The 23,615-nt window shown below is 49.7% G+C and overlaps 1 protein-coding gene across 6 annotated transcripts in view; it reads left to right on the plus strand.

The window, feature by feature from the left end:
* The window catches only part of RAPGEF1 (Rap guanine nucleotide exchange factor 1), an 84,386-nt gene extending 60,834 nt beyond the window's left edge, over window positions 1-23,552 (plus strand). For 2 of the 6 annotated variants that reach the window (XM_058853431.1, XM_058853432.1), the window contains exons 12-26: window positions 5,414-5,692; window positions 6,936-7,028; window positions 8,630-8,718; window positions 9,953-10,064; window positions 11,667-11,742; window positions 14,704-14,788; window positions 16,205-16,297; window positions 16,687-16,872; window positions 17,024-17,108; window positions 17,326-17,420; window positions 17,869-17,947; window positions 18,094-18,195; window positions 18,644-18,741; window positions 19,126-19,254; window positions 19,747-23,552. In XM_058853431.1, the coding sequence (XP_058709414.1) occupies window positions 5,414-5,692; window positions 6,936-7,028; window positions 8,630-8,718; window positions 9,953-10,064; window positions 11,667-11,742; window positions 14,704-14,788; window positions 16,205-16,297; window positions 16,687-16,872; window positions 17,024-17,108; window positions 17,326-17,420; window positions 17,869-17,947; window positions 18,094-18,195; window positions 18,644-18,741; window positions 19,126-19,254; window positions 19,747-19,897 (1,752 nt within the window). In that variant the 3' untranslated portion in view covers window positions 19,898-23,552. The remainder of the gene's footprint in view (window positions 1-5,413; window positions 5,693-6,935; window positions 7,029-8,629; window positions 8,719-9,952; window positions 10,065-11,666; window positions 11,743-14,703; window positions 14,789-16,204; window positions 16,298-16,686; window positions 16,873-17,023; window positions 17,109-17,325; window positions 17,421-17,868; window positions 17,948-18,093; window positions 18,196-18,643; window positions 18,742-19,125; window positions 19,255-19,746) is intronic. The other 4 variants (XM_058853433.1, XM_058853434.1, XM_058853435.1 and 1 more) reach the window with 3 other exon arrangements.
* Window positions 23,553-23,615: the final 63 nt, after the last annotated feature.

Genomic DNA, 23,615 nt, shown 5'->3' on the forward strand with positions numbered 1-23,615 from the left:
GGAAAAGGGGGGTCAGATAAGTGATTAAAGGCGTGCACAACGCAGACATGTGCTTCCCATGTTTTCCCTGCCTTGTTCCCATTCCTGTAGCTTGCTTCCAGCCTGCAGCACACACCAGGCTCTGGCCCTCAGCAGAGACAGAGCTGCTTTCATTCATATGGTGGGAGCCTCAGTCAAACCACGGCTGGGAAGTCATAATGTGTTTGCTCGTTTCTGTCCTAAGGTTTTGGCTCCTTAATTTGGAGCAGAGGGGAAGGGGATTGAAAAGATTTGCATCCCTTTAACCAGCTGGTCTGACTTAGGTATTGTTTTGCCTTTCCTGTTTAGCATTCCTTCTGTGTTTATGTTCATTTCCATTACCCGTGGCAGGCCTGGACACTGGTATTAATAGTGCTGTTGCCGGCTGGCATCACTGGATCCTGATGCTGAAAATCACTTCCTCTGGGGGTTTATACATTTTCCTTGCAGTTAGAGCACTGCAGGTTTCTGTAGGTCTCTCTACCCAGTCCATATGGGTTTCATAGTCCACACACCCCTTGTTTTTCATGTGACTGATTTTTTTAGAAGTCTTGTCTTGGTCTCCAGCCTCCGTCTTTTCCAGAGCTGCCATCTTGACCTGAGGGCTTTGTCCACAAGCTAAAGAGTTGATGCTGTAGGTGCAACTGAGTTGAATTCTGATATTTTCCAAAGAGGGATGCATGACAGCATGGTTAATAAATCTTACAAATGTTTTCTTCCCCTGCTGCCCCCTTATTTGTTTTGTTACAAAGATGTGCAGGAATCTCTCCTCCAGAAGGAAAAGTGTGAATTTTGTGTTTTATTTTGCAGAAGCTAGGAGACACAACAAGCCCCATCCATCCCTATACTGTGCTAGCCATCAATTAAAACCAGGGAAGTCAGCTCTGTAGCCAGGTCAGAGGCCTTGCTGAGAAACATTCCAGCCTGAGGAGTTGCTGCCTTTCCTGTGGCAGTGCTTGAAGCCATTCTGTTGGCAGCTTGTGTTTCCAGCCATTCATTGCAGGAGCATTTCCTTCCTCATTAGCAAAAGTACCTGGAAGCCCAGCATTGTGTCATGAGATAGGAAGTCTTTTCCAATAGTTGTCTGTGCAATTGTATTCTTAGGGTCTAATGACTTTGCAACACCCAGTATTTTGTGAACATAATTCTGTACTGTTGGAATTTGGGCACCCAGTTCTGGCATGTTGCCCATGTTGTTCCCTTAATAGCATTAGCATAGGAGATCTAAAAGATTGATTCTTTCCTCTGATAGCTTCATACTTTGGGAGTCTGATGCTCTACCTGATCAGGGAGTGTCTGGCAGGATGGCAGATTAATTTGGCAGAAGTCCATAGGGTAACTGAGAAGGCTGTGCTTAAAAGGTAAAGACTGTGTCTGCTGATGCTGCAGATGCTCTGTCAGCCATATAATTGAATTCAACTTTGGATTTGGGTTGGAGACTGCTGTAACTTGCAACCACTGACTCTCTGCATATATATCCCTGTCTCCCTGTTAGCTGTGGTCAGCCATGCCTAGTGAGTGTGAAGAAGCATCACTCCTGAAATAAGTTTTCTATTAGAGTGCTTATCTCCTGCCATCTAATCCAAATAAACAGCCAGAATGTCACTGACCTTTGGGACATCCTGGAACACGGCTTCTAATGATGGAAAGCTGTTCTGAAATATTCACTGTTGCAAAAAATCAAAGGCAGCAAATTGAAAAGGTTGAAAGATGCTGTCTGTGGGAGACCTCTGTGTGTCACAGTGTGTGGTAGATGTTCAGGGCCAGGCACGTTTGCTTCCTGCTGTTCCCAGGAGACGAGACTGCTCCCAGCTCGAAGCTTGCTTTGTGCAAGCACTTCCCAAGTGGCACAGAAGTCTTTTTAAAAACTCTGCACTGGTGAGAGGAGAGGGAGCTCTCTCTTCTCCCTGTCTCAGCCGTTTGCTGTCACAGGTCAGGGTCCTTCTTGCTGGGAGCCCCTCCATCCCTGGGTGGGAGCTGGCAGTATGGCCAGAATTTGGATACAGGAGAGCATCCTTTCCCAAAGATCCCTGTTGCACCCTGTTTTCTGGCTTTCCCAGAAATTATTTGGAAATGCCTCACTTAAAGCAAAGCCATGAAGTAGGAAGTTGTGTCCATGAAGCCATAACCAAGGCCTTGCTGACCCTGCAGGAAACCTCTGAGAAGCTGATTAAAACAAGCACTGATTTGTTTCCAAGATAAACTGTTGCCTTTTGGGGTCAGCACTAAAGGATGGCTTGTTTCCTTGTGATAGTTGTGTTGAATGAACTGTCCCCTCCCCAAAAAAGTATTTATTTTAGAGGATGACAAGGCTTTGAGGAGATGAACAACACCCAGATCCCATGGAAGCCATTGCTGCAATTCCTGAGGCAGCTGCTGGCTGGGCTGGGTCAGGCTGGGGAGCAGCAGGAATGGGTGCCATATGGACATCATCTCCACTGCAGGGTGGGTTTTTTTCCTTTGAAAAGTATGTTTCACTCTTGGCTCTTGTCCCAGCACAGCTGCATAACTGGAATTCCAGAGCTGCTTGCAGGCTCCAGAGGAAGGAGGGGGCTCCCTGGCTCCCTTTCTACAAGATGCAACTTTACAACAAGATTGGAAGTTGAGAGCAGGCTGACTAATTAATGCCAGCACGCCAAAGGCTTCTCTGCACTGTTCCCTTTGTTAACAGCATGCTGAGAGCCTGTCTGCATCCTTAAATAATTATTCACAGATCACATAATGAAGATTAATGCATTTTCATGTATACCTGGGCCTTAAACTCACATTTTCAACATACCTCATATCAAGAGGTAGTTCTGGAGGTGTGTTATGAGACCATGGAGAGAGAAACACTGTGATTGTCAATACTGACTTAATCTGCATTCAAACTTCTAAAATTTTTGCAATGTTATGTTATATTTAGGTCTAAATTGCCTTCAAATTAGGATTAATGTGTATGAAACTCCTCGAGACAGGAGCTGTGCGAATGTTCCCGTCCCAGAAGCAATAACTCATCTCCTGGAGCTGCTGGTCCAGGCTGCAGGCAGGGAAGCAGAGTGTGCCCTGAGCTAACCCTGCCAGCACCTCACGCAGGGCTCTGCTTGTCCCAGAGTGACTTGGCTGAGCACAATCATTTCCTTTCACTCCTGCCCTGCGTGAGCTCCACTGCTGCTTTGCAAAAGCCTGGCTTTTCCTCTGGGTTCAGCAGGTCAAGGACAAAACCCCTTGGACCTCCTGGGTGGAAGATGTCCATCAACTACAAAGTGAAGGACAGCGTGTGCCGCCTGTGTCATGTGGGTGCAGGAAATCCAGCAATGGGGGAGCTGGCACAGAGCTTCTGCTGGAGCTAATTATTTCCTCTACAGGAGCAAAGGATCTTGTTATCAGCACAGCAGTTTGTTGCGTGCCTTCTTGAGCTGTTGAGCAGCGGTTTGGGGTCTAGGCTGGGACTTGGGGTGATGGTTGGTGTATTAGTTCCAGTGAGATCATAGAATAGCAGGCAGGCAGAATGAATCTGCTGAAGCCAAGATGATGTCATGAGGCTGGCGTCTTAGGAGGGATTTAGTGGTTTGTGCCATGCAAGTGAAAATGAATAAGTGTAGAGCATTTATCCAGGCAGAAAGTAAATACAGAGATTAGACTTGTCATTGTTACTGAGGCAGCTCCAAAAGCTGACAGTGTCCCTGGAGCCAGCGCTGCTCATCCAGAAAGAAACGGGCAGGAAGAGAGAGGAGCCTGTCCTAGAGCCAGTCTTCTTTTAGCCACAGGCACATGGTGGGGATTTGCATTTTAATTCTTTTTCAGTAGTCTTCTAATCTCTCTTTCCAAAGCATCCCCCTCCTCTCCTCTGTATTATGGCCTGCAATTTGTTTTGGGCCCTGAGAATACATCCAGAGCACTGCTGGACTCTGTGCAAGGCACAAGGCACAGCTACTCAAGGATTAAGGCGATAGAAGGTAAAGTCTAGTCGTTGACCTTTACATTTCCTTTCCTTTGTAGTGAAAAAGCTTTTTTGACCAGGCTTCTGGTCTGAGGCTGTTCTCAGTTTAGATTTTTAAGCCCACATCTTTCCTAGGTAGAAACAAAAATACCACTGCTGAGCTGAGTGCTGCTGCTGGGGCTTAGGTGATGGACTAAACTTTGCTTTTTCTTACCCGCTCAACTCTCCTGAGAAAATGTAGACTGAACTCTCCAATTCCTGCCTTTTGATTCCCTTTATTTTTACATCACAGTAGTATCACTTTTCAGTCTGGTTTCAGCAAGTTGTGCTTCTTGAGGGCTCTGTACTGCACTGTTCTTCTGCAGCAGATCCCTCAATGGAACAGCGCCACAACAGCGTTTCCAGCCTGGGGTTTTTTGGATGATGTGATTCTTCTTTCAGTCCACTTGACTATGACCAGCTTTGTAGATTTTAAAATAAAGTTCTCTCCAGGAGATTCAGCATTCAGCATTATTGTCCTTTTTTTTTTGGGTTTTTTTTTTTTTTGGTTTTTTTGTTTAAATGGTTGTCAGCTTTGTTTTGGACTTACCCCGATGGCAAATCTTACTAGCACCAGATGTTAAAAGACAGAAGGTTGCTGTTGTTTTTCTTGGCACAATATATTCCCACTGCACCCTGTTTAATATTATCTGAAGAGTAATCTGATGATTAGGAGAGATAGTGAAATAAAGCTTTACGCAGATGATCTCTTTTCATCTCTTCAGCTGACTCTTCAAGGCACTGCATTAAAGGATCGGTTTGATAAGGAATTCATCACTCCGGAGGGCAATTACCATTTTTGCTCCCTGTTTTTCAGGGATGGGAAGGAGTAGCAACATAATCTCCTTTATCCTTCAGTGTAACTTTGAAGGCAGTATCCAGCCACTCCTCCCTGGGAGCTGTGTGTTCTGGAACAGACTTGATACAGTAGCTGTTAAATTACAGGGCTGGAGCAAAAAGCATCTTAAATTTGGATCCTGTGGAAAATCCCAGAAAAGCAATAAGCACTTGAAGTGGTTTTCTCTATGTAGATACTTCCAGCATGCTCAGAGCTGTGCTGTGTGCCATCACATCCTTTCCTGCACTCAGGTGATTTTCAGGGTCACTGCATTAGCAGTTCTGAGATATGCAGGTTTTCCCCTGCCAGGAAAGGCTGGATACCTGCAGGTCACACCTTGCTGCTCACTTTCCCTCTGTGAGATGAGCAGCCAGGCTGCTGTTGGTGCAAGAACATGCCTCTCCAGGAAAAGCCTGGCTGATTTATCCCAGGTAGCAACCCCTGCTCTAGTGTGTGGTAAAATAGTGCTGCCTGTGTTAGAAATGCCTTGTGCTGCCACTGCTACGCTGCTGCCAATCTAATTACTTTTTCTTTTGTCTGTCTCTTTCCTTTCCCCATCTTCCTTGTTTTTTGTGTTGTGTCTCTGTGTCCTGCAGTACAAATCTGTGTTTAGGTCCTACTCCCAGGACTTTGTGCCTCACAACCAAGTCTCCATACCTCCTTTCCTCTCTTCTACCTCCTCCTGCTCCACCCCGCCTTTTCCACCCATCCATCCATCCCAGAGCCCCGACCTAGCGGTGCCCGCTGCAGCCAGCCAGTCACCCAGCACTGTGGATGTGCCAAACTCCTCTTCTCAGGAGAGCAGCTTTAATGGGAATGCTCCTGTCTGCCTTCCTTCTGAATCCTCTTTCACTGATTCTCTCCAGACGCCTTCGGTGAGACTATCCAAAGAGATGATAACGCACCTTAAAGCAAGGCTGCCTTTATTTGTTGGGTTTTGTTTTTGTTTTTTTTTAAAGAATATGTCTCTCATATTAATACATGCTGAATTGTGGTCTAGTCTGGTTTCCAAATGTGTGTGAATTGCAGAGAGGAAATTTCATATAAAAATGGCTAGAAAAAAACGGACAACCTCAGCAGGTTTTAGAAAATGTTAGGCATATGTAGGAAACACAAAATGTCAAATGCTGGTGAAGGGGAGAGTTGGATGTAACTTCCTGCAATTGTAAGACAAAGCTGAGGGAGGTAAAGAAGTGTTTTGTGAGGTTGGTAGTTACTAAACGTGGGCTCCTAACAGCAGTTTGCTTCCTGCAGTTGCCACCTGCTCCCTCCTAAGTCACCAGGAGCAGTGGGTACAGTCCAGCTCTGTCTCTCCAGTGCATAAAACCCATTGTTCTCTCCAGGTTCCTGCTCTTCCCAGTTCCCATCTGCCCCAGCTGTGTGCTGGGTGGCAGGTCGTCACATGTTGGTGAAGTTAGGCTAACACTGTCCCCACTCTGCTCGTTTGAGGTCCCAGATCACTTTGTGCATCACTGAGCAGGTCTGTCCATTACAGACACTTTTTTGAGCACCTCATTTTCAAGACAGTTCCTCTTTCGTCTGCTGTGAAGCTGAGAGTTGATGGGATTAGAGCTGTCAGCACAGGGCATGCTAGTGCTGCCTCTCTGCCAGGTTTGGGAGAGGGTCACTGATTACAGAGGAAATGTGCAGCTTTTCATGCTTTGGATGTGACCTTGCTTTGCATCTTCCTTGCCCTGGGTCCTTGTTACATCCTGGAAGGCCTCGAGTTTGGTTTATTCTGGTGTGATGGGTCTAGTCCATGCTTGTAGCCTGGTTTGGGGGACACCTTTGATGCCTGCAGAGCTGCAGGGCTGGTCTGCACTCCGCAGGACTGCCCTGGGTAGGACAGGAGCTCCGTGTCCAGCTCTGAACCTTCCACTTCCAGCACCTTGAACTCTGTCTGCTGCTGCCCAGGGCCCTCAGGACAGTCCCCCAGAGCCAGGAATAATGAGCCCCAGGATGGAGCAGCCTCAGTGGCCAGTGTTGGCCACAGAGACAGAACAGCTCCGAGGGAGGTGACAGCAGCTGCCGAGGGCAGTTCTGCTCCTGGGTTCTCTCTGCCATGAACTGCTGGTGGGGGGCACCATCACGTATTTCCTTTCATCCTGTCTCCCTTAGAGTGACAACGCCAGTGAGGAGACTGGTGAGGGTGAATATGTCAATCTGTATTCCTCTGGCCAGAGCAACGGGGAACTCCCTCGCTCTGAAGGAGTAAGTAAGAGCCCTGAGAGGCCGGAGCCCAGAGGGGCTGCTGGTGCATGCCGAGTTCACACCGCGGCTCATGCGCTTGGCACCGGCCTCTTCTGCACACCGGAGCTCCCTGTCCCTCCTGCTGCCCCAGCTCCCCAGCCATCCCTCTGCTTGCCCACTCCTGGCTGCAGGTTTGGGGGGTCCTCTTGGTGCAGATGCAGAGCAGGAGATGCTTTTGGGGTCACGCTGAGCCCTGGCAGGAGTCAGGGATGGCTTCTCCTGCCACGCTGTTTCCTTTGCGCTTCGCTGGCTGTTTGGAGCTGCTTGCGTGAAGTTCCCTTCCAGAGAGCTGCACCCTGTGCCTTCCTGGGGCCACATCTTTTCTTGTAACTGCTTTGCCTTCCCTTTTTTAATACAGAAAGCCTTCTGCACTAAATATTTATTTTCTCCTTCACTGTTTGGTTGCAAAGTAAATTATTGATTTAGCATTGTTACTCACACAGTGTTTCTTCCTTTACTCAAGCCTTGTGTCAGATATTTCCTAGAGGAGCCAGGGCGTTTTCCATTCCAGGGAGGTTCCACCTTCCTGTTGGGTCATAGGAAACTGGCAGAAGTCCGTGGTGATCCTTTTGCCTGCCCCCCTCTTGGAAGGCACATCTCCTTCAGGAAGTCCCCAAGACCTTTATCCATGGTGGTGTTAACTACGCCAAGAGATAGTTCTCCCATCACTTCCCCTCAGGAGACACATCTGGGCAGGCCCATCCTTCTGGGCAGCTGTAAGCAGGTTCTCAACTTTGAAGTGGAGGGCTTTACAGATAGAGTCTGGAAAAATCCTGCAGACACCAAGAAACCCAGGCTCAGCAGGGTATTTCCATGCTGAAGTGGTTTCAGTCCTGTCTGTTCACTAGGTTGCATATCCAAGTTTCACTCTGCATGATGTTAAATAATTCTGAACTCCGACACTGTTGGATTAATAGTCCCACTTGCTGTTCATGGCCATTTGTCTCCTTAATAAATGGCTAATTTTAAATGCTGTATCTTTGCTCTGAGCTCTCTACCTGCTGTTCCGTGCCGCGGGTTCAGCTGGTTCTGCTTTTTTGCATTAGCCTCATTTCCACAGCCCTGAGTTGTGGAGTGCAAACGTTGCATCATTGCAAAACCTCTTCTGATGGGAGAGAAGGGAGGTAGGAAGCAGTGAGCATCCCCCCCTGAGGCAGGGGGGGCTGTGGTCAGGAGGGGAACTGAAACTGGAGAGCTTAGAGCTGATTGTGTCTGTTTGGATTAAAGCAGAGTGTATTTCAACAGGAAGGGCTGGAGGAAAAATAAAAGGTCATGAGAGGGTTAAAATCCAAGACAACAGCTGACTTGTGTTGTAACTTTCAGCATCATTTCACAATGTTAAAAGCAAACAGTACTAATTACACTAGCCTCCAGAGATGGTCCCAAATTTCCTGTCTGATTAACTTCTGTGTTTTCCTGGCATTTGGCATTAACTTGCATCAATCTTTAACTCTGCAAGAATTTACAGTAAAGGGCCATTGGAAGGCAGGCAGACTGTAAATGCAAGGCTGGCTGGGCTCAAGGACCCTGTGTAATGATGAAAAACTTCTTTCTCTTGGCAGGAATCTCCCCCTGTCAAAGACAGCCACTCCAAAGACTCCACTTTGAGCAGCAGTGCCATGGGGAAGGAGGGCAAAGATGGTGCTGAAAGGTGAGCCTTGACCCCCTGCTGTCCTCCTGCCAGGTTTGAAGGGTGCAGAGCCCCAACATCCCCTCTGCCAAACCATGGCTGCCCTAAAACTCCTCCATGTGGTCTAAACTTCTAAGCCCACTTTTTATGTGCTGCCAGTGCATGGTGGGATCCTGCTGAATGAGGAGAATCCTGGAAGATAGCCTTGCTGGAATCAAGGAGCCCATGGGGGTTAATGCAGCCTGAGTCAGCCATCCTCAGTCCATCTCAGTGGCAGTGCTGTCACTGACACTGGCTGTTCCCTCCTGCTTCTGGGGAAATGTGTGAAAAGAGTCTGTGTTGCTGTTTGGAATAGTCTTCCAGAGGGAAATTTCTTCCTAACCTTGCTAGTTAGAGGCTGGCTGAGGCCTTGGAGTAGGAGGCTTTATATCCCTTCTAATGCTCTTAGCTGTCATTTGCCTATGTAAATGAAGAGGTGCAAGCTGTAACAGATGGGCTTCAGAAGGAGTGGAGTGCTACCCTGCTGCTCAAGATTGCTCTGCAGTTGCATTTCTAAAGCAAAAATAGAGAACAGCAGTGATTTGTGTGTGACAGTCAACTTTCCTCCCCCATTTTCCTGCAGTTGGTTCTTGGGTTTTAATCCCTGCAGTGAAGGACACAACACCAGAGTGCTGTGCAAAGCTCTCTATCTGCCCAAAGTACCGACTGCTGCACGGGATTTTGGCCTGTGCCTGGGGAGAGCTATGAGGAACATAAGTACTTTATTTTTCTTTTTAGAAATACAGTCACAGAAAGGACATGTCCTGGCACAAGAGTACCAGCCTTTGGGGGTAGGAATTCTAGAGAGGGATGTACCACCAAACAAGTGGTCATGATTTTCTGCTCTATTTTCCTGCAGAACAAGAGCCTGTCATCTCCCCTTGTATCAGCACAACGGGTCATGAACTGACTAAGATGTGTATGTGTAGTGTGCTCAGTCTCTATACACTTGAGAAAGGGCTTAGATTTGTGTGCACTAAAAATTTGGTGGATTAAGGAGACATGGAAGTGTGTACTTACAGTAAAATCCCGTCTGCCAGAAATGCAGACAGACAAGTGTTCAGGTCTTAAAGGTTTATCTTTCTCTTTTTCAAGAGATGCACAAAGCAACAGAGTTAGAGACAGACATTCGGGCTTGTTTGCAAAAGATTTACCTCCAGAGTGTCTGTGTACTTACTGTCATTTGATGAAGGTTATTTCCCTTTTTTTTTCACAGGCAGCCACAGTCACCAGATACTTTGGAGTCATCACATCTGGAGGAAGAGGTAGATGAGCTGTCCCTTATTGACCACAGTGAAATCATGTCTAGATTAACACTGAAGCAAGAGGTAGGTGCATTCAGGGTTTGTTTTCATACTCTTTGGTTTACTCTGAATTGAAATCTGATTCTCTGTGTGCACAAACAAGGCATCACCTTTTATTTGATAAGAAAAACTAGGTTGCAGCAGAAGTGGGGTGTGTGTGAAAGCAAAGTATGAGATGCTGGTACAGGCAGGGAGCACCAGCAATGAGTGAGGATTTAACAAAAGGTGTCCCTAAAAACCAGCACATCCTGTGACCTTTTCCCAGTCTGCCCCTCCCCACCTCTTCAGCCTCTGACAGTCTGAAATGAATCACCTGGGAGCACAATAAATCCAGGTGTGGGGGACGGTGCTGGCCTTTCTCTCTGACAGCAGGTTCAGCAGGTGAATGAGCAGGACATGATGTTACTGATGTGGAAAAGCAGCCAAAGGAACTTTTCTGTGTTTGAGAAACAGCTTTGTGTCTAGCCTTGGGTGCACTCCCAGCCAGCTTTGCTCACTGGGCTCTGGAGCCACGCTGTCTTTGACATGCAGCTGGAGGGAACATGCAGGCTTTTGAAGCTTTCAGACTGTCAGGGGGCTTGGCTGAAAAACAGAGAGAATGGATCATTTACTGGCACTTTAGGAGTGTTCTTTGGTCAGCTGAGATGTGCAGGAGAGAGTGAGAAGCTTTTGCTTTTTCTCTAAGTAGTATTTCATGAGTCTTGCCAGAGGGTCACCTGAAAAATTAACATCTTAGAGCTGCTCCATGGCTGTAATCCATGATTGTTTCAGTGTTCTGCATGTTGAAATGATAAAGACATTCCTATGGGAAGCCAGACACAACTCCAGCCTCCTCTGATGGATTGTTACCTTTAAAAAACATTTTAAAAACAGTGATTTCTGAACATTTGGGACTTGCATATCTGTCTCTTAGTGTCTTTTTTCTTTCTTTTCTTTATGATCTGCATGTTTGAAGCAGTATAGAACTGTCACTGTGAGCTGCTTCCTGCAGTGTGGGAACTGCTGGCTAAGTGCTGTATCGTTTTTGCATATTTTAAGTTGTGAAATGCAGTAGCTAGAAGAGAGATGTGCTTTAGAGAGTGGTAATGCAGGGGTCAAGCAATTAGCAGGGCTGTTTCCTTCTGCCAGTTATTGCATGGTTTCAGGTGACCTCTGGCCAAATGACTCCAGATTAGGGAATTAACTCACTAGGTTTTGATGTTCTGGGAACATGCAAGTTGAATGCACGACCTCCCACCCCACAGCCACTGTGGTACGTGATCCTGCACTTTGAGACAGCTCACACAATGCTGCTGCCCTGTTAATGGTCTTCTGGGAGTATTTGTGGCATTTCTGCTCATTCTCCTGCGGGCAGAAGGTTCAGCTTTCACTGAGCTTCACACCCTGGCCTTAGGGAGTCAGAGACTCCAAGCAAGGATCAGCCCAGCTCCTCATCTGGGGCACCAAATGCTTGATTCACGTTCCAGGACTATCCCAGCACTGACATCCATGCCCCTGCTTGTGCTGTGAGCAGTGCCAGGAGCGTTGTGGGCACTGCCAGTTGTTGCTGAGCTGGAACCCCAGCAATGTTAAACCAAGCCTAAGGGAGCTTGGGCTGTGCCTAACGTGGTTGTGTTCCCATTGCAGGGGGATGATGGGCCAGATGTCCGGGGTGGATCTGGAGACATTCTGTTGGTGCACGCCACGGAGACTGACAGGAAAGGTGCGTGGAGCAGAGGGCAGAGCTGGGGGCACAGCCTGGCACGGATTTGGCTGCCTGTCCTTTGCCCCAAGGACAGCTGGGCTGGGGGAGAGTCTGCAGGGATCCTCTGAGCTTGGAGGGCTGTGTTTATCTGTGAGATGGAGGTAAGCTGGATAAGCCCCTGGTGGTTCCATTTAGCAGCAGGGATGGGATTAACTCCTCCCAGCCCTTGCCTGGATCTGGAAGATGAGGCACACCAGTGACAGTGCTGTGTTGTGTCCCTGTACCTGCTGAGCTGGACCACTGCCCTCTGTGAGAGCAGGTGTGACCAGCCTGTTGTGCATGGATCCTGTATTTAGTGGTGCTCCTTGTCCTGTGAATTTCAGGGCAATGGTGATGTAGGAGTTACTGGAATGATTGTTGAATCAAAGGAGGAAAAAAAGGGATGTTGGTTTGGCTCTAATGCAGTACCTGTGGACACTGGGAGGTTGTTCAGGTGCTGCTCTGCTGACACCCATAATTTTCAATTTACTGTGCCACCTCCTGTCCCACTCTGTACTACTTGTGTGCTGGCAGCCACCCAGACCAGTTCAGAGAGGGAATCCACAGTACAAAACAAGAGATGTGGAGGAGGAGAAGGGACATTAGCAGCCCTTAGCTCTAGATTTGTTAAAACCTCTCTTCATCTGTCCAAACCCAGTCACCACTCACACAAAGCAGCTCCTTTCCAAGACCTGTGGCAAAGACAGCCTTTGCAGTGTTTCCAGGGAATAATTTGAACCTGCCAAACACATCTGTGCTGATGGCCTTAACCAGGATTGATCTCCTTATCTCCTGGGAGGCAAAGCTCTAACCTTCTGAATCACTCAGCACTCATAGTTTAGAGGTTGATAGTCAAAGGGGAAATATCTTTCATGTACGTTTTTAAATGACAGGGGTTTTACAGTAGCATAAGATGTTTGCAATTACTTACCAGCACCATTCAGCTAGCAAGAAAATCCTTCCCCTGACAGCTGTGTTTCCCAGTCTGCACTGGGCATTGAGTCCAGGCAGGAAGGACCAAAGTTAGGAACACACCAGAGAGGAGAAGGCAGTTGATTATGCCAAGGCTGGGAATGTATATTAAAGAAAATAGTCCAAATGAGATGGTGGAAATGCCCCTTATAAACATGCTGAAAGTGGGATAGAGAAACTCTGCTGTGTTCTCTGGAACAAGCATCACAACAAAGAACTTCCCTACTGTTCCTGTTGAAATACAGATAAAGAGGTGAGTGCTGGACCTTCAGTCATGAACAGGGGGCTTTGAGGGTTCTGCAAGCAGTGGGGTGAGAACTGTGGAGAACATTTCAGAGCTGGGAGAGCAGGATTTTATGTGCCCACAGCTGTGGAGACCTGGGTGGAGGGAGCTCAGGCAGGCAACAGTTCCCAGTGCCTGAGCTCAGGCTTACAGGCGCTGCCAAGCCACGGAGCTGAATGGAGCACAGAGGAATTTGTGCTATGCTAACCCACTGTTTGGGTGACTGAGAGGGTTAATGAATTAAGCTTACAATGAGAAGAATTCGGGGCTTGTAAATCAATCAGCCAAACAGCACAGAGGGGTAGAGTTAAGAGGCTTTCCTTTAAAGATGAATTTCTTGGCAGCTTCAAGTGCCAGAGCAGACCAGCTGTATTACCTCACGTTGCCTTTTGGGCAGATGGGAACCCAGAATAAATGTAACTCCACGCCCTGTTGCATGATGCTTCTTGTCCATTTGAGTTTTCTGAAAAAGCTAAATGGCATAAGCAATAAAATCCATGGTCAGTTAAGTGCTCACAGCACTTGCTGTGAGTGCAGGATTAGAGCTGGATAAGGCCTGGAGCTCACCCCTGATGTGAGCACCCAGCCTCTGTTGTCGGAGGCAGTAGCACTCCCTGATTTAAGAGCAGGAGGAAGGTGAGGTTCCTGCCAAGAGAAACACTGCAGGTGGAGAGGCACAGCTGTCCCTCTGTGCCCTGCTCCTTCCCAGCTCCCAGCAGTGGCAGGGTGTTAGAGCATGTGGGTGTGGGGTGATGCCTGTCCTGGCTGGAACAAGCTCTGATGTGTAGCTCAGCCTGGGCAGACACAGCAGGAGCTCTTCCTCCCTGTGTGCCCTTGGTGCAGTGGCACCACACCCTGCTGCCCTGCCCCTGCTCCATCCAGGACTGATGCCTAATGCTCCCATTTGCATTGGCAATTTGGCATTGCTGGCCACAGTGGGCAGGCATTGGGGCTGCAGGTGTTCTGCAGTCTTGACCTGACATCTGCATTCCTGTTTGCAATCCATGCTTCTTCAAATTCCATCCTCTGTGCCCATGGTAATGCCCAAAGCCTTTGCAATTCCGGGCACTACAGCACCTTGTCCTGCAGATGAATTAGCCCAGGCTGAGTGTCCACCACATCTCTGGTGGGGCAGCATCAGGTTTTGCAGTGCAGTTCGCTTTTCTTTTGGCTGGAAATAATCTTCTATTTACGCTGTCCTGAGCTGGATTACCTGGAACTCAGCAAGGGCAGGGGGTCTGCAGCACCACAGCATGTGTTTAAACAATGTGTGTTCCTTATTGGGAGGGCAGAGTGACCTGCCTGAGCACCAAAGACAGAGCAGGCATCACCTCCTGCCATCAGATCTTTTTAAAGGATCCCCAAGGTCTAAACTACGTTTTTCCTTGACACATTATTGATAGCTCCTGTCTCACAAGCAGGTGCTTTTCACTGACCCTTTTATGAGGCACAAGCCCCAGTGCTGCAAGGGAGCCAGGGCCAGGCTGGTGGGGAAAGGGCAGTGTCACTGCTGCTCTTGTGCCAAAGGGTCCATCTGCTGGTGAGGACAACAGTGCAGCATTTCTGGGAAGTTCACTCATCCAAAATGTGTCCATGTCCTCCTCTGTACATCTGGATTCAACCTTACAAAAAGCTTATTTTTCTGAAAGCAGGGTTGACTGAGGCTTTCTTGCTTTTTTGCCTAGATCTGGTACTGTACTGTGAAGCCTTTCTGACTACATACAGGACATTCATTACCCCTGAAGAGCTCATCAAGAAGCTGCAGTACAGATATCCTTTTATGACTGGCAGTTCACTCCCACCAGGAATCAGAGCTGCACCATCATCGTGAAGGGAGCTGGTGGCGAGGTTTTTGGTCAAAAGTCTTCAGCAGCATGGTCAGTGATGTGCTGGCCCTGATGGTGTCCCAGGCAGGAATTCCTTCACCTCCACTGTCTCCAGTGGGAATTTCTGCAGGGCAGGTCAGGTCACACTGGATACTGGACCTGGGAATTGTTTCCAGAGGGTCCTGGCAGGGTAGAGGAGCAATTCAGGTTTTTTGTATGTCACTGGGGAACTGGCCTTTCATTTGGGACATTTCCTTTGTTAGAGTGGGGACCAGAGAACCTTCTGCCTTCCAGAGGTGCCATGGGCATTGCCTGTGTAGTTTAATATTAGAGATGATTAAACCATCAAGACTTTCTCTCTCTTACTGCAGTAAACTCAGCCCTAGAGATGCTGTGCTCTTGGCCTCCCAGTCCTGAGCTGAGCTTGTAGCTGATGTGCAGGGTGAGCATTCCTGGCAGAGGATGGAGAAGGCCTCTCCCTGAGCACCCTGCTGCCATTGCTTGCCCTTGGCTCCATTCTCTGCCAGCAGGGCAGGCTCTGTGGCCCCATCACCATCCTGGCAGTGCTGAGGCCCCTGGCTCTGGTGCTGTGCACCCACGTCAGAGGGAGCCTGACGTCACCATGTCCTGCTGCAGCTCATCAGTGCCATCTGCAGCAGAGCCACTGCTCCAGCTGGGATCGGCAGCCAGGGACACAGCACGGCTCAGGCCAGGTGACAATCCTGCCTGGGGTACACCTGCAGGCCCCTGCCAGTGCTGCCTTACTGATAACCTTGTTCTCTGTCCCTTTGCCCACCTGGCAGAAGGTTTTTCAACCTGTGCTCTTGCCCCTATCACTGTCCTCCTTGCAGCAGATTGGGCAGCCAGGAAGGTGGAGGTGACATCTGAGATCTGTTGAGACCAGATGTCACAGACCAGTGGAGGAGATCACTGTAGGGAAATGCTGCTCATTAAATTCCACCTTAGAGAGAACAGTTTCAGGGTACACCTGCTCTCAATTCTCTGAGGTGTAAGTACCTCCTCACACCTCCTGCTACCAGCAGCTGGTGTCGGTTTAATGCCATATCATTGTCTCTAATCTCCTGGAAATTGAACACCAGTTTCCATCAGGACAGAACAGTGTGGTGTTCTAATGTGGCTGCCCCATCCCTGGAAGTGTCCAAGGCAAGGCTGGATGGAGCTCTGAGCAACCTGGGACAGTGGAAGCTGTTCCTGCCCATGGTAGGGAGTGGAACTGGATTATTATTAAGGTCCCTTCCATCCCAAATCATTCAGTGATTTTATGATTCCTAGAGGCAGTTGGGAATTGCACTGATGCTGGTCTGACTACAATGAGTTGATTCTTTAATTTGCAACCAACATATGAGAAGTTTTGCCACTTCCCAGACACATTCAAGAAGCGAGTCAGTAAGAACACCTTCTTCGTGCTGGTGCGAGTGGTGGATGAGCTGTGGTGAGTTGCCTTCTTCATTTTGGGATGCAAGGTCAGTAACTCACAGAAATCTGGCAGCTGGGAAAACGTGGGTTTCAGAGAAAATGTATTTTTTTAACCCCATCTATAATGAGAGCTGAAATCCCCTGACCCTGAACAGCAAGACACCTGTAGTGCTGAACTCTCATGTTGGAAGAACAGATTCTTCCTGTGTGTCCTCACTGGGTCAGTGGTTTTAAAATAACAAGTAAAAGGGGAATCTCTGGGATAGGAAGAGCTGGGAAGAAGAGGAATTTCAGTCAGCCAGTTCTGCTTGTAGGAAAGAGCAATGAGACTCGGTACAGATAGAAACCCCATAGCTCAGTGTCTTAGCTCTGATGCTTTCCCTGCATTTTCCATCTTCCTCTCAGCTTGGTGGAATTGACAGAGGAAATCCTCAAGCTGCTGATGGACCTGGTGTTCCGGCTGGTCTGCAGCGGGGAGCTGAGCCTGGCCAGAGTGCTGCGCAAGAACATCCTGGATAAAGTGGATCAGAAGAAAATGCTGAGCTACGCCAACTCCATCAAACCTCTGGCGGCCAGAGGGGTGGCAGCCAGGTGAGGAGAGGTGCACATAACAATATCTGGGTCCTCTGAGAGCCAGGACATCCCTTCCCTGGGAACACAGGAGTTTCCTCAGTTCAAAATACAAGGTAAGAAAACAGATCACATGTTCTGAGGCTTTGTACTTCCTCATTGTTTTCCACAGGCCAGGGACACTGCATGATTTCCACAGTCATGAAATAGCTGAGCAGCTGACCCTGCTGGATGCTGAACTCTTCTATAAAATCGAGGTACAGAGATGAGGATGGGCTGAGGGCAGGGGGAGGGTTTGGACCTTCTGCAATGTCTGGTATTCGCTGCCAGCTCTCCCAGACACCTGCTGGACTGTAGGACACAGCTGATCTTGTGCCAGCAAGTGGCTGTGAGCAAAGGCTGCAACTGGGAATCTTGGGGTACAAATCCCTTTTTAATGTGTGGTATTTTCCCACCCCCCTCCTTCCTTGGCAGATCCCAGAAGTTCTGCTTTGGGCAAAGGAACAAAATGAAGAGAAGAGTCCCAACCTGACGCAGTTCACAGAGCACTTTAATAACATGTCCTACTGGTAAGGAGCTCAGAACAGCCATGGCACTGAACTGTGCCTAACCTCCAATGCCTTGCAAATCTTCCAAGTATTCCTCATAGACTTGGATTCCTTTGTTACAAATGGGATAATGTATAGTTTTGGCTAGGAAGTAAATGCAGAGCACTCATCTAAGACGCCAGAGCAGAGCAGAAATTAAATCAGGAGGGTTAGGGAAGGCCTTGTAATCCAGAGGAATTAATTATCAGTATCACTGAGCTCTTCAAACAAGCATTCCCCTTGCAAATAAATGCACTCTGTGAAATTATCCTGTCTTTGCTGTGGATTAGAGTGCTCCATTTAAGTTGGAGGTATTGTGAACTTTTCAATATTGGCCCATCCCAATTAGTGATCAGTTTTCTTAATGAAACAAGAGGAAATCTGATCTCTGCTTAAGTAGGTTTACCTTTTATTCTGTCTGTTCTTCCAGGGTCCGTTCAATAATTATGCTACAAGAGAAAGCCCAGGATCGAGAGAGGCTGCTCCTTAAATTTATAAAGATTATGAAGGTACCAGTTTGTTTTTTTCTGCGAATCACACACATTGCTGCTTTAAGGAACAGGGGAGTGGGGCAGAGCTCTGCTTGGTAGAGCTGTTTGATGCTAGAAGCCTTTTCACAACTCTCGAGTAACTGGAATATTCTCCCCCTTCACAGCACTTACGAAAGCTGAATAATTTTAATTCCTATCTGGCCATTCTTTCTGCACTGGATTCTGCACCCATCCGAAGGCTGGAGTGGCAGAAGCAAACCTCAGAGGTGAGGAGCAGTGAGGCCTGTGATCTTTGAGGGAAGGATAAGTGTGCTTATGTATGAAACAGCTGAGTGGTTTTACGTCTCAGCAGTGTCCCAGGGTGGAGGGATGGTGGATGACTCCTCTCCAGTGGGTAAAATGCCACAGTACTGGAAGCCTTCAGTATGGCTGGGCATTCTGACAGCTGCAGGAGTGCCAGCACAGTCACAGAGGAGAAACAGCCTCCTCTTCCTCCTCCTCCTCCTCTTCCTTCTCCTCCTCCTGCAGCCCGAGGCTTGGAGAGGCTGAAGGCAGAAATGCTCCACTTGGGCACCCCAGGGTTGGCCTGAGTAAATCAGCTGGAGGTGTTTGCAGGATGGCATTAACCCCCTGCTCTGTGTGGCTGTCTGGGGGGAGGTGACAAGAAAAATGGGTTTGCAGCAGGGGTGTCACCATGGGATTTGTGTTCTGCAGGGCCTGGCTGAGTACTGCACCCTGATCGACAGCTCCTCGTCCTTCCGTGCCTACCGAGCGGCCCTGGCCGACGTAGAGCCCCCCTGCATCCCCTACCTGTGAGTGGCCAGTTCCTTCCTCTGCCTCTGCTTCTGCACATTAAAATGGCTCCTTCAAGGATTTCTCAGCAGCTGCTGCTGAGCTCAGCCCTTGCCTTTTGCCCAGCAATTGGGGTAAGGCAGCACCGTGCCACATCAGCCCACGGGCCCTCTCTGGAGCAACTTTTCTGAGGCGGGGTGGCCAGCTGGGGGTGTTTGCATCTAAAAACCTTTGGATGTGCTGCTGGGGATTGTTTCCCTCTGGATAAGGTTGCCATTCTGGTGGCAGTGGGAGGCTGCTGGGTTTTGTTGGGCTGCCTTTTGGCTGGCCACCCTGCCCTGTGTGACTAACCTCTGTGTCTGTTTGCCTACTCCCTTGGCCTGCTGCCCCTTTCCTTCTTTCAGAGGCCTAATTCTGCAGGACCTGACCTTTGTCCATCTGGGAAACCCTGATTACATTGACAGCAAAGTGAACTTTTCCAAGCGCTGGCAGCAGTTTAACATCCTGGACAGCATGAGGTGCTTCCAGCAAGTGTAAGTGCAGAAATGGGATTTGGAGGTGGCTTTGGGGCAGGGGCTTGGACATGGGAGCCCCTGTGCAAGGAGTCTGAAGGGGAAGGGAGGTGGAAGGAGCAACCAGCCAAGGGCTCCAGTCAGTCTCCTTCCCTCTCTAGGTTAGATAAACATTGTGAGGACATTTTCCTGATACTAGTTTTGAGATCCAGACAAGTTTTGCCTTCAGGTTTTGCCGTTGCTGGTTCCCGTGTTCTCCGGGATATTCAGGGTTTTCTTCAGTGCTGTCCTGCAGCAGAGGCAGCAGGTCTAGCTGCTCATTTCTGTGTGATAGGTGCCTTTTTCCCCTCAATTCAGTGGCAGGTTTTTCCCCTTTGTTGTGTCCACCACTGTCATGATACTGGGCACAGCCCACACACAGTGCTGGATGTCCTGAGAGCAGGACAGGGGTGGCCCAAAGGAGAGGACCCCAGGTAGCCCTTGTTTAACTGCAGCTCCTCTGTGGTTTTCCAGACATTATGATATCAAAAGGAACGACGACATAGTGTCATTCTTCAACGACTTCAGCGACCACCTGGCTGAGGAGGCCCTGTGGGAACTGTCCCTGAAAATCAAACCTCGCAACATCACAAGGCGGAAAACAGATCGGGAAGAGAAAACCTAGGAGGAGAGGTTGTGCGAGGAGAATTGCTCCGCAGAGGCGCCGAGGGCAGCTATGAGACTGGAGTTCAATGTTTGTACCTGTCACTGGATGACACACCCTCCCTCCCAGCTGGCAGCCATCCCTGGGGGTGGCAATGCTGGGCGCGGAGCCGCCGGCGCAGCCGCCAAGGGCAGAGATCGGCCGGTGCTCGCTGCACTTGCCCTCCTCCTTCTCCCATCCCTCTGTGCCATGAACCAGCTTTAACCCCGGGGACAGGGCTGTGTGGAAGGAGTGTCCCACACAAGCGTGTTGCTGGTTTGCTGGCCCCTTGCATCCAGATGTACCCTGGCTGTTGTTTCCATCCGCAGAGCAGGGGCAGCAGGAGCTCAGCACACACTGACTCATCTCCGGAGCAGTGTCGGGCAGCAGCAGCTGTGGAAGCCAAGGGTTGGAGTCTCCCCTGCAATGCCACCTTCCCAACGTGTTCATGAGGATGGAAGCATCTCCTGCTGCCTGCCAGAGGAGCTCTGCTTCCAGAGAGCTGCTTGTGTTTACAGGGGTCTCGGCTCACCCCAGATCTCTGGCGCCTTCTTCATGGGAGGAAGGCTCTGGTCGTCGATACAGAAGAGGCACTGAAAATGTGGGCAGGGACCCGCCATCTCCAGTCATCACACCCCCTCCTCCTCTCAGATCTCGTTATTTAAGCAACAGTAAATCCCTCTGAACCTGGAAACATGGACTGCCCAGGTACTGGGGGTCACCTGCCTGTGACCCCGTGTCTCTTAGCGATGGTACTTAGCTTTTGCACAGGAAATGCTGTAGGATACAGACTGTACATACCTAGTGTTTAGAACCCCCTGGGGATTTTTGATGCATGTCTGAATACCGATGAGTTTATAGGAAAAAAACCAGAAGAAAAGTGCAAACCAGTCTGTACAAAATCCACAACCAGTGACAGTGTTGTTCCAAGTGCTGGATAAAGGAGGCTCGGGGCAGCCGGGTGGGCACTGGCTGCAGAGCAGGGGCAGGAGCCTCGTGAAGGAGCCAGCAGATCCATTCTGGGTTGGAAGTGAGAACCAGGAAGGAGCCCTGTGCCCGGCTGAGCCACCCTGTCCTCCCACCCACTCCTCTCTCTCTGTTGCCAAATGTTTTTCTCTGGGGGTCCCCGTTGGGACCCTCTGTGCTGTGCTTTGAGAGCCGTGCTCTGGCAGGACCCGGCAGGTCCCTGTCCCCAGTCCCGCTGTGCTGGTGCCAGCAGGGCAGGGACAGCCCAGCATGGAAGGACGAGGCTGGGGTGTCATTTCCCACACACACAGTGTTAACCCCAATCTGTTCAGTGTGCCTTATTCAGCCCCTCTGTTCCCCCTCTGTGTCCCACCCAGCACAGCCCCAGCCAGGCCATTTCACATCCCTCCTCTCTGTCCTGCTCCAATGCCTTGCAGTTGGATCGTGGCTGTGAGTGTGCCCTGCAGGTTTCAGCAACCTTGCAAGACTCTCCTCAGCTCCCTGTCATGTGGTCACAGGTTTTTACAGGGTTCTGACAAAATATCCTGCAAGTTTAGGGCAGCAGCTCCCAAGGAACACAGACTTGGAGTTTCACAGAGCATCCTTATATCTCAATAGCAGCTCTGTGCCTGCAAAAGCCTCTGTTTGTTCTGGGTTAATCAGAGCTGCACTCCTTTCCTTCTCCAAACAGATTGCAAAGCCTTGGCCAGCTCTGCCTGACTCTCAGGAGGGAGTGACAGCCTGGGGTTTTACCCAGCTTGTTTTTTTTTTCCTGAAGACACAGGCACAAGACTCACACAGTGGCCAAGCACAAAGAGACCCCCCCTGCCTGTGAGGGCATCTTCTGGGGGAGGGGAGTGTGGGGTCCAACACAGCTCTGTGCAGCCCCAGAGCAGGAGCAGCAGGAATCTTCTGTGCTGAACCTCGGTGTCTGAGCCAGAACACTTCAAAAGTGATTTTCATGGCACTGAGGGCATTGGAGCTGTGTGTTCTGTCCAGCCAAGGCTTTGCAATCCCCAGAGGCTTCCCAGGAGGTAATGTCCATGCTTCCTTTGCAAATAAGATCTTTCAAAAGCCCAGCATGGCGAGGTGCTGAAAAGGGCTATGAAAACACCAGGATGTGGTGTTTGCCTCACCCTGGAGGCTCTGAGCAGCCCTTGGGTGCAGTGGAAGGCTGTCCTAGGAGGGCTGAGTGTGGTGGTAGCTCTGGAATCACAGCCCTGGGGGTTCAGAGGCACAGGAGGGAGCAGCTTGTCTTCATCCAGCAGTGTGACCGTGTTACATGAGGAATGAGCAAGTGGCTCATGGGTTGGGCACACAGGACACCCCAAAAATGGCAGTGACTGGGGTTCCACAGGGCTCCACCCTTGGCCCTGTGCTCTTCAACATTTTCATTAACAACCTGGACACAGGACTGGAAGGGATACTAAGGAACTTTGCTGACAACACTAAATTTGGGCACCACAATATAAAAAAGATATTAAGCTATTAGAGAGTGTCCAAAGGAGGCCATAAGGATGGGGAAGGGTCTGGAGGGGCCTTGTGATGAGCAGCTGAGGACACTTGGTTTGTTCAGCCTGGAGGAGACTGAGGGGAGACATTGTGGTATTCAGCAGCCTCACAAGGAGCAGGTGCAGATCTTGTGACAGGACCCAAGGGAAAGGCTGGAGCTGTGTCAGGGGAGGTTTAGGTTGGAAATCAGGGAAAAGTTCTTCCTCTAGAGGGTGGTGGGGCAGTGTTAACAGGCTCCCCAGGGCAGTGGTCACAGCACCAAGCCTGTCAGATCAAGAGGTGTTTGGACAGAGCTCCCACATGGTGGGATTTTTGGGTTGTCCTGTGCAGGGCAAGGAGTTGGACTCGGTGACCCTGATGTGTCCCTTTCAGGTCAGCATATTCTGTGGTTCTGTGATCCCCACCAGCAGGAGCCATTTCCAGGTTCTTCCTGCACCTGAACCCACGAGCTGAACCCTCTCCCAAAGGAGGTCTCACCCTCTGCCAACCCCCAGAGCCAGCAGCTCAGTCCATGGTGTGGGGATGGGAGGCTGGAGGCCACAGCACCTTCTCCAGTGGGATGGGGCCTCCCAGATTTCCTCCCCCAGCTTTCCCCCCCTTCACCCCTTCCTCTGCTGCCATCCCCAGCTGAGCAGGGTCCCAGCTGCAGCTCCTGGCTCATGTCCCAGCCTCAGACCGGGCTCACAGGACTGGAGGGACCCTAGAGGAGGGTCCCCTTGCCTGGAGCAGCTTCAGGTGTGCTGAACAGAGAAACCCCACTCTCCCCCTCCAGGAGCAGTCCCTGGGGAGCAGAAACCCAGAACATCCTCGTGCAAGACTGGCCACGAGTGTGTTCCCATCTTGCAGGCAGCATCCTTAAGGCCATCACCTTTTTTGGGGAGAGGGAAGAGTCTGAGTCCCCTCTCCACACGGGGCAGGGAGTGGGGAGAAGCGATGCCCCCAGTCACCAGCCCCCTGCCCCACTCCCAGGCCTCTCCCCCCAAGCTGTTCCATTGTATTATAGATTTACCACTAACCCCCATGGTGGCATCTTCCTGCAAACATTTCAGACCTGTAACTTTTATATTAAAGACAAATAAAACACCAATAGTGAACCTGCCTGATGATCCTGTTTACAGTGCATGCACAGTCTGTGGATTAAAGTGACAATCGAATCCGCCTCTGGCACTGGTGTGGCTTCGTGTTTTCTCATGTGCTTTTCCTCTGCCCATGCCTCTTTTTC

The sequence above is a fragment of the Poecile atricapillus genome, chromosome 20 (assembly GCF_030490865.1).
Source record: "Poecile atricapillus isolate bPoeAtr1 chromosome 20, bPoeAtr1.hap1, whole genome shotgun sequence".
Lineage (NCBI taxonomy): Eukaryota > Metazoa > Chordata > Aves > Passeriformes > Paridae > Poecile > Poecile atricapillus.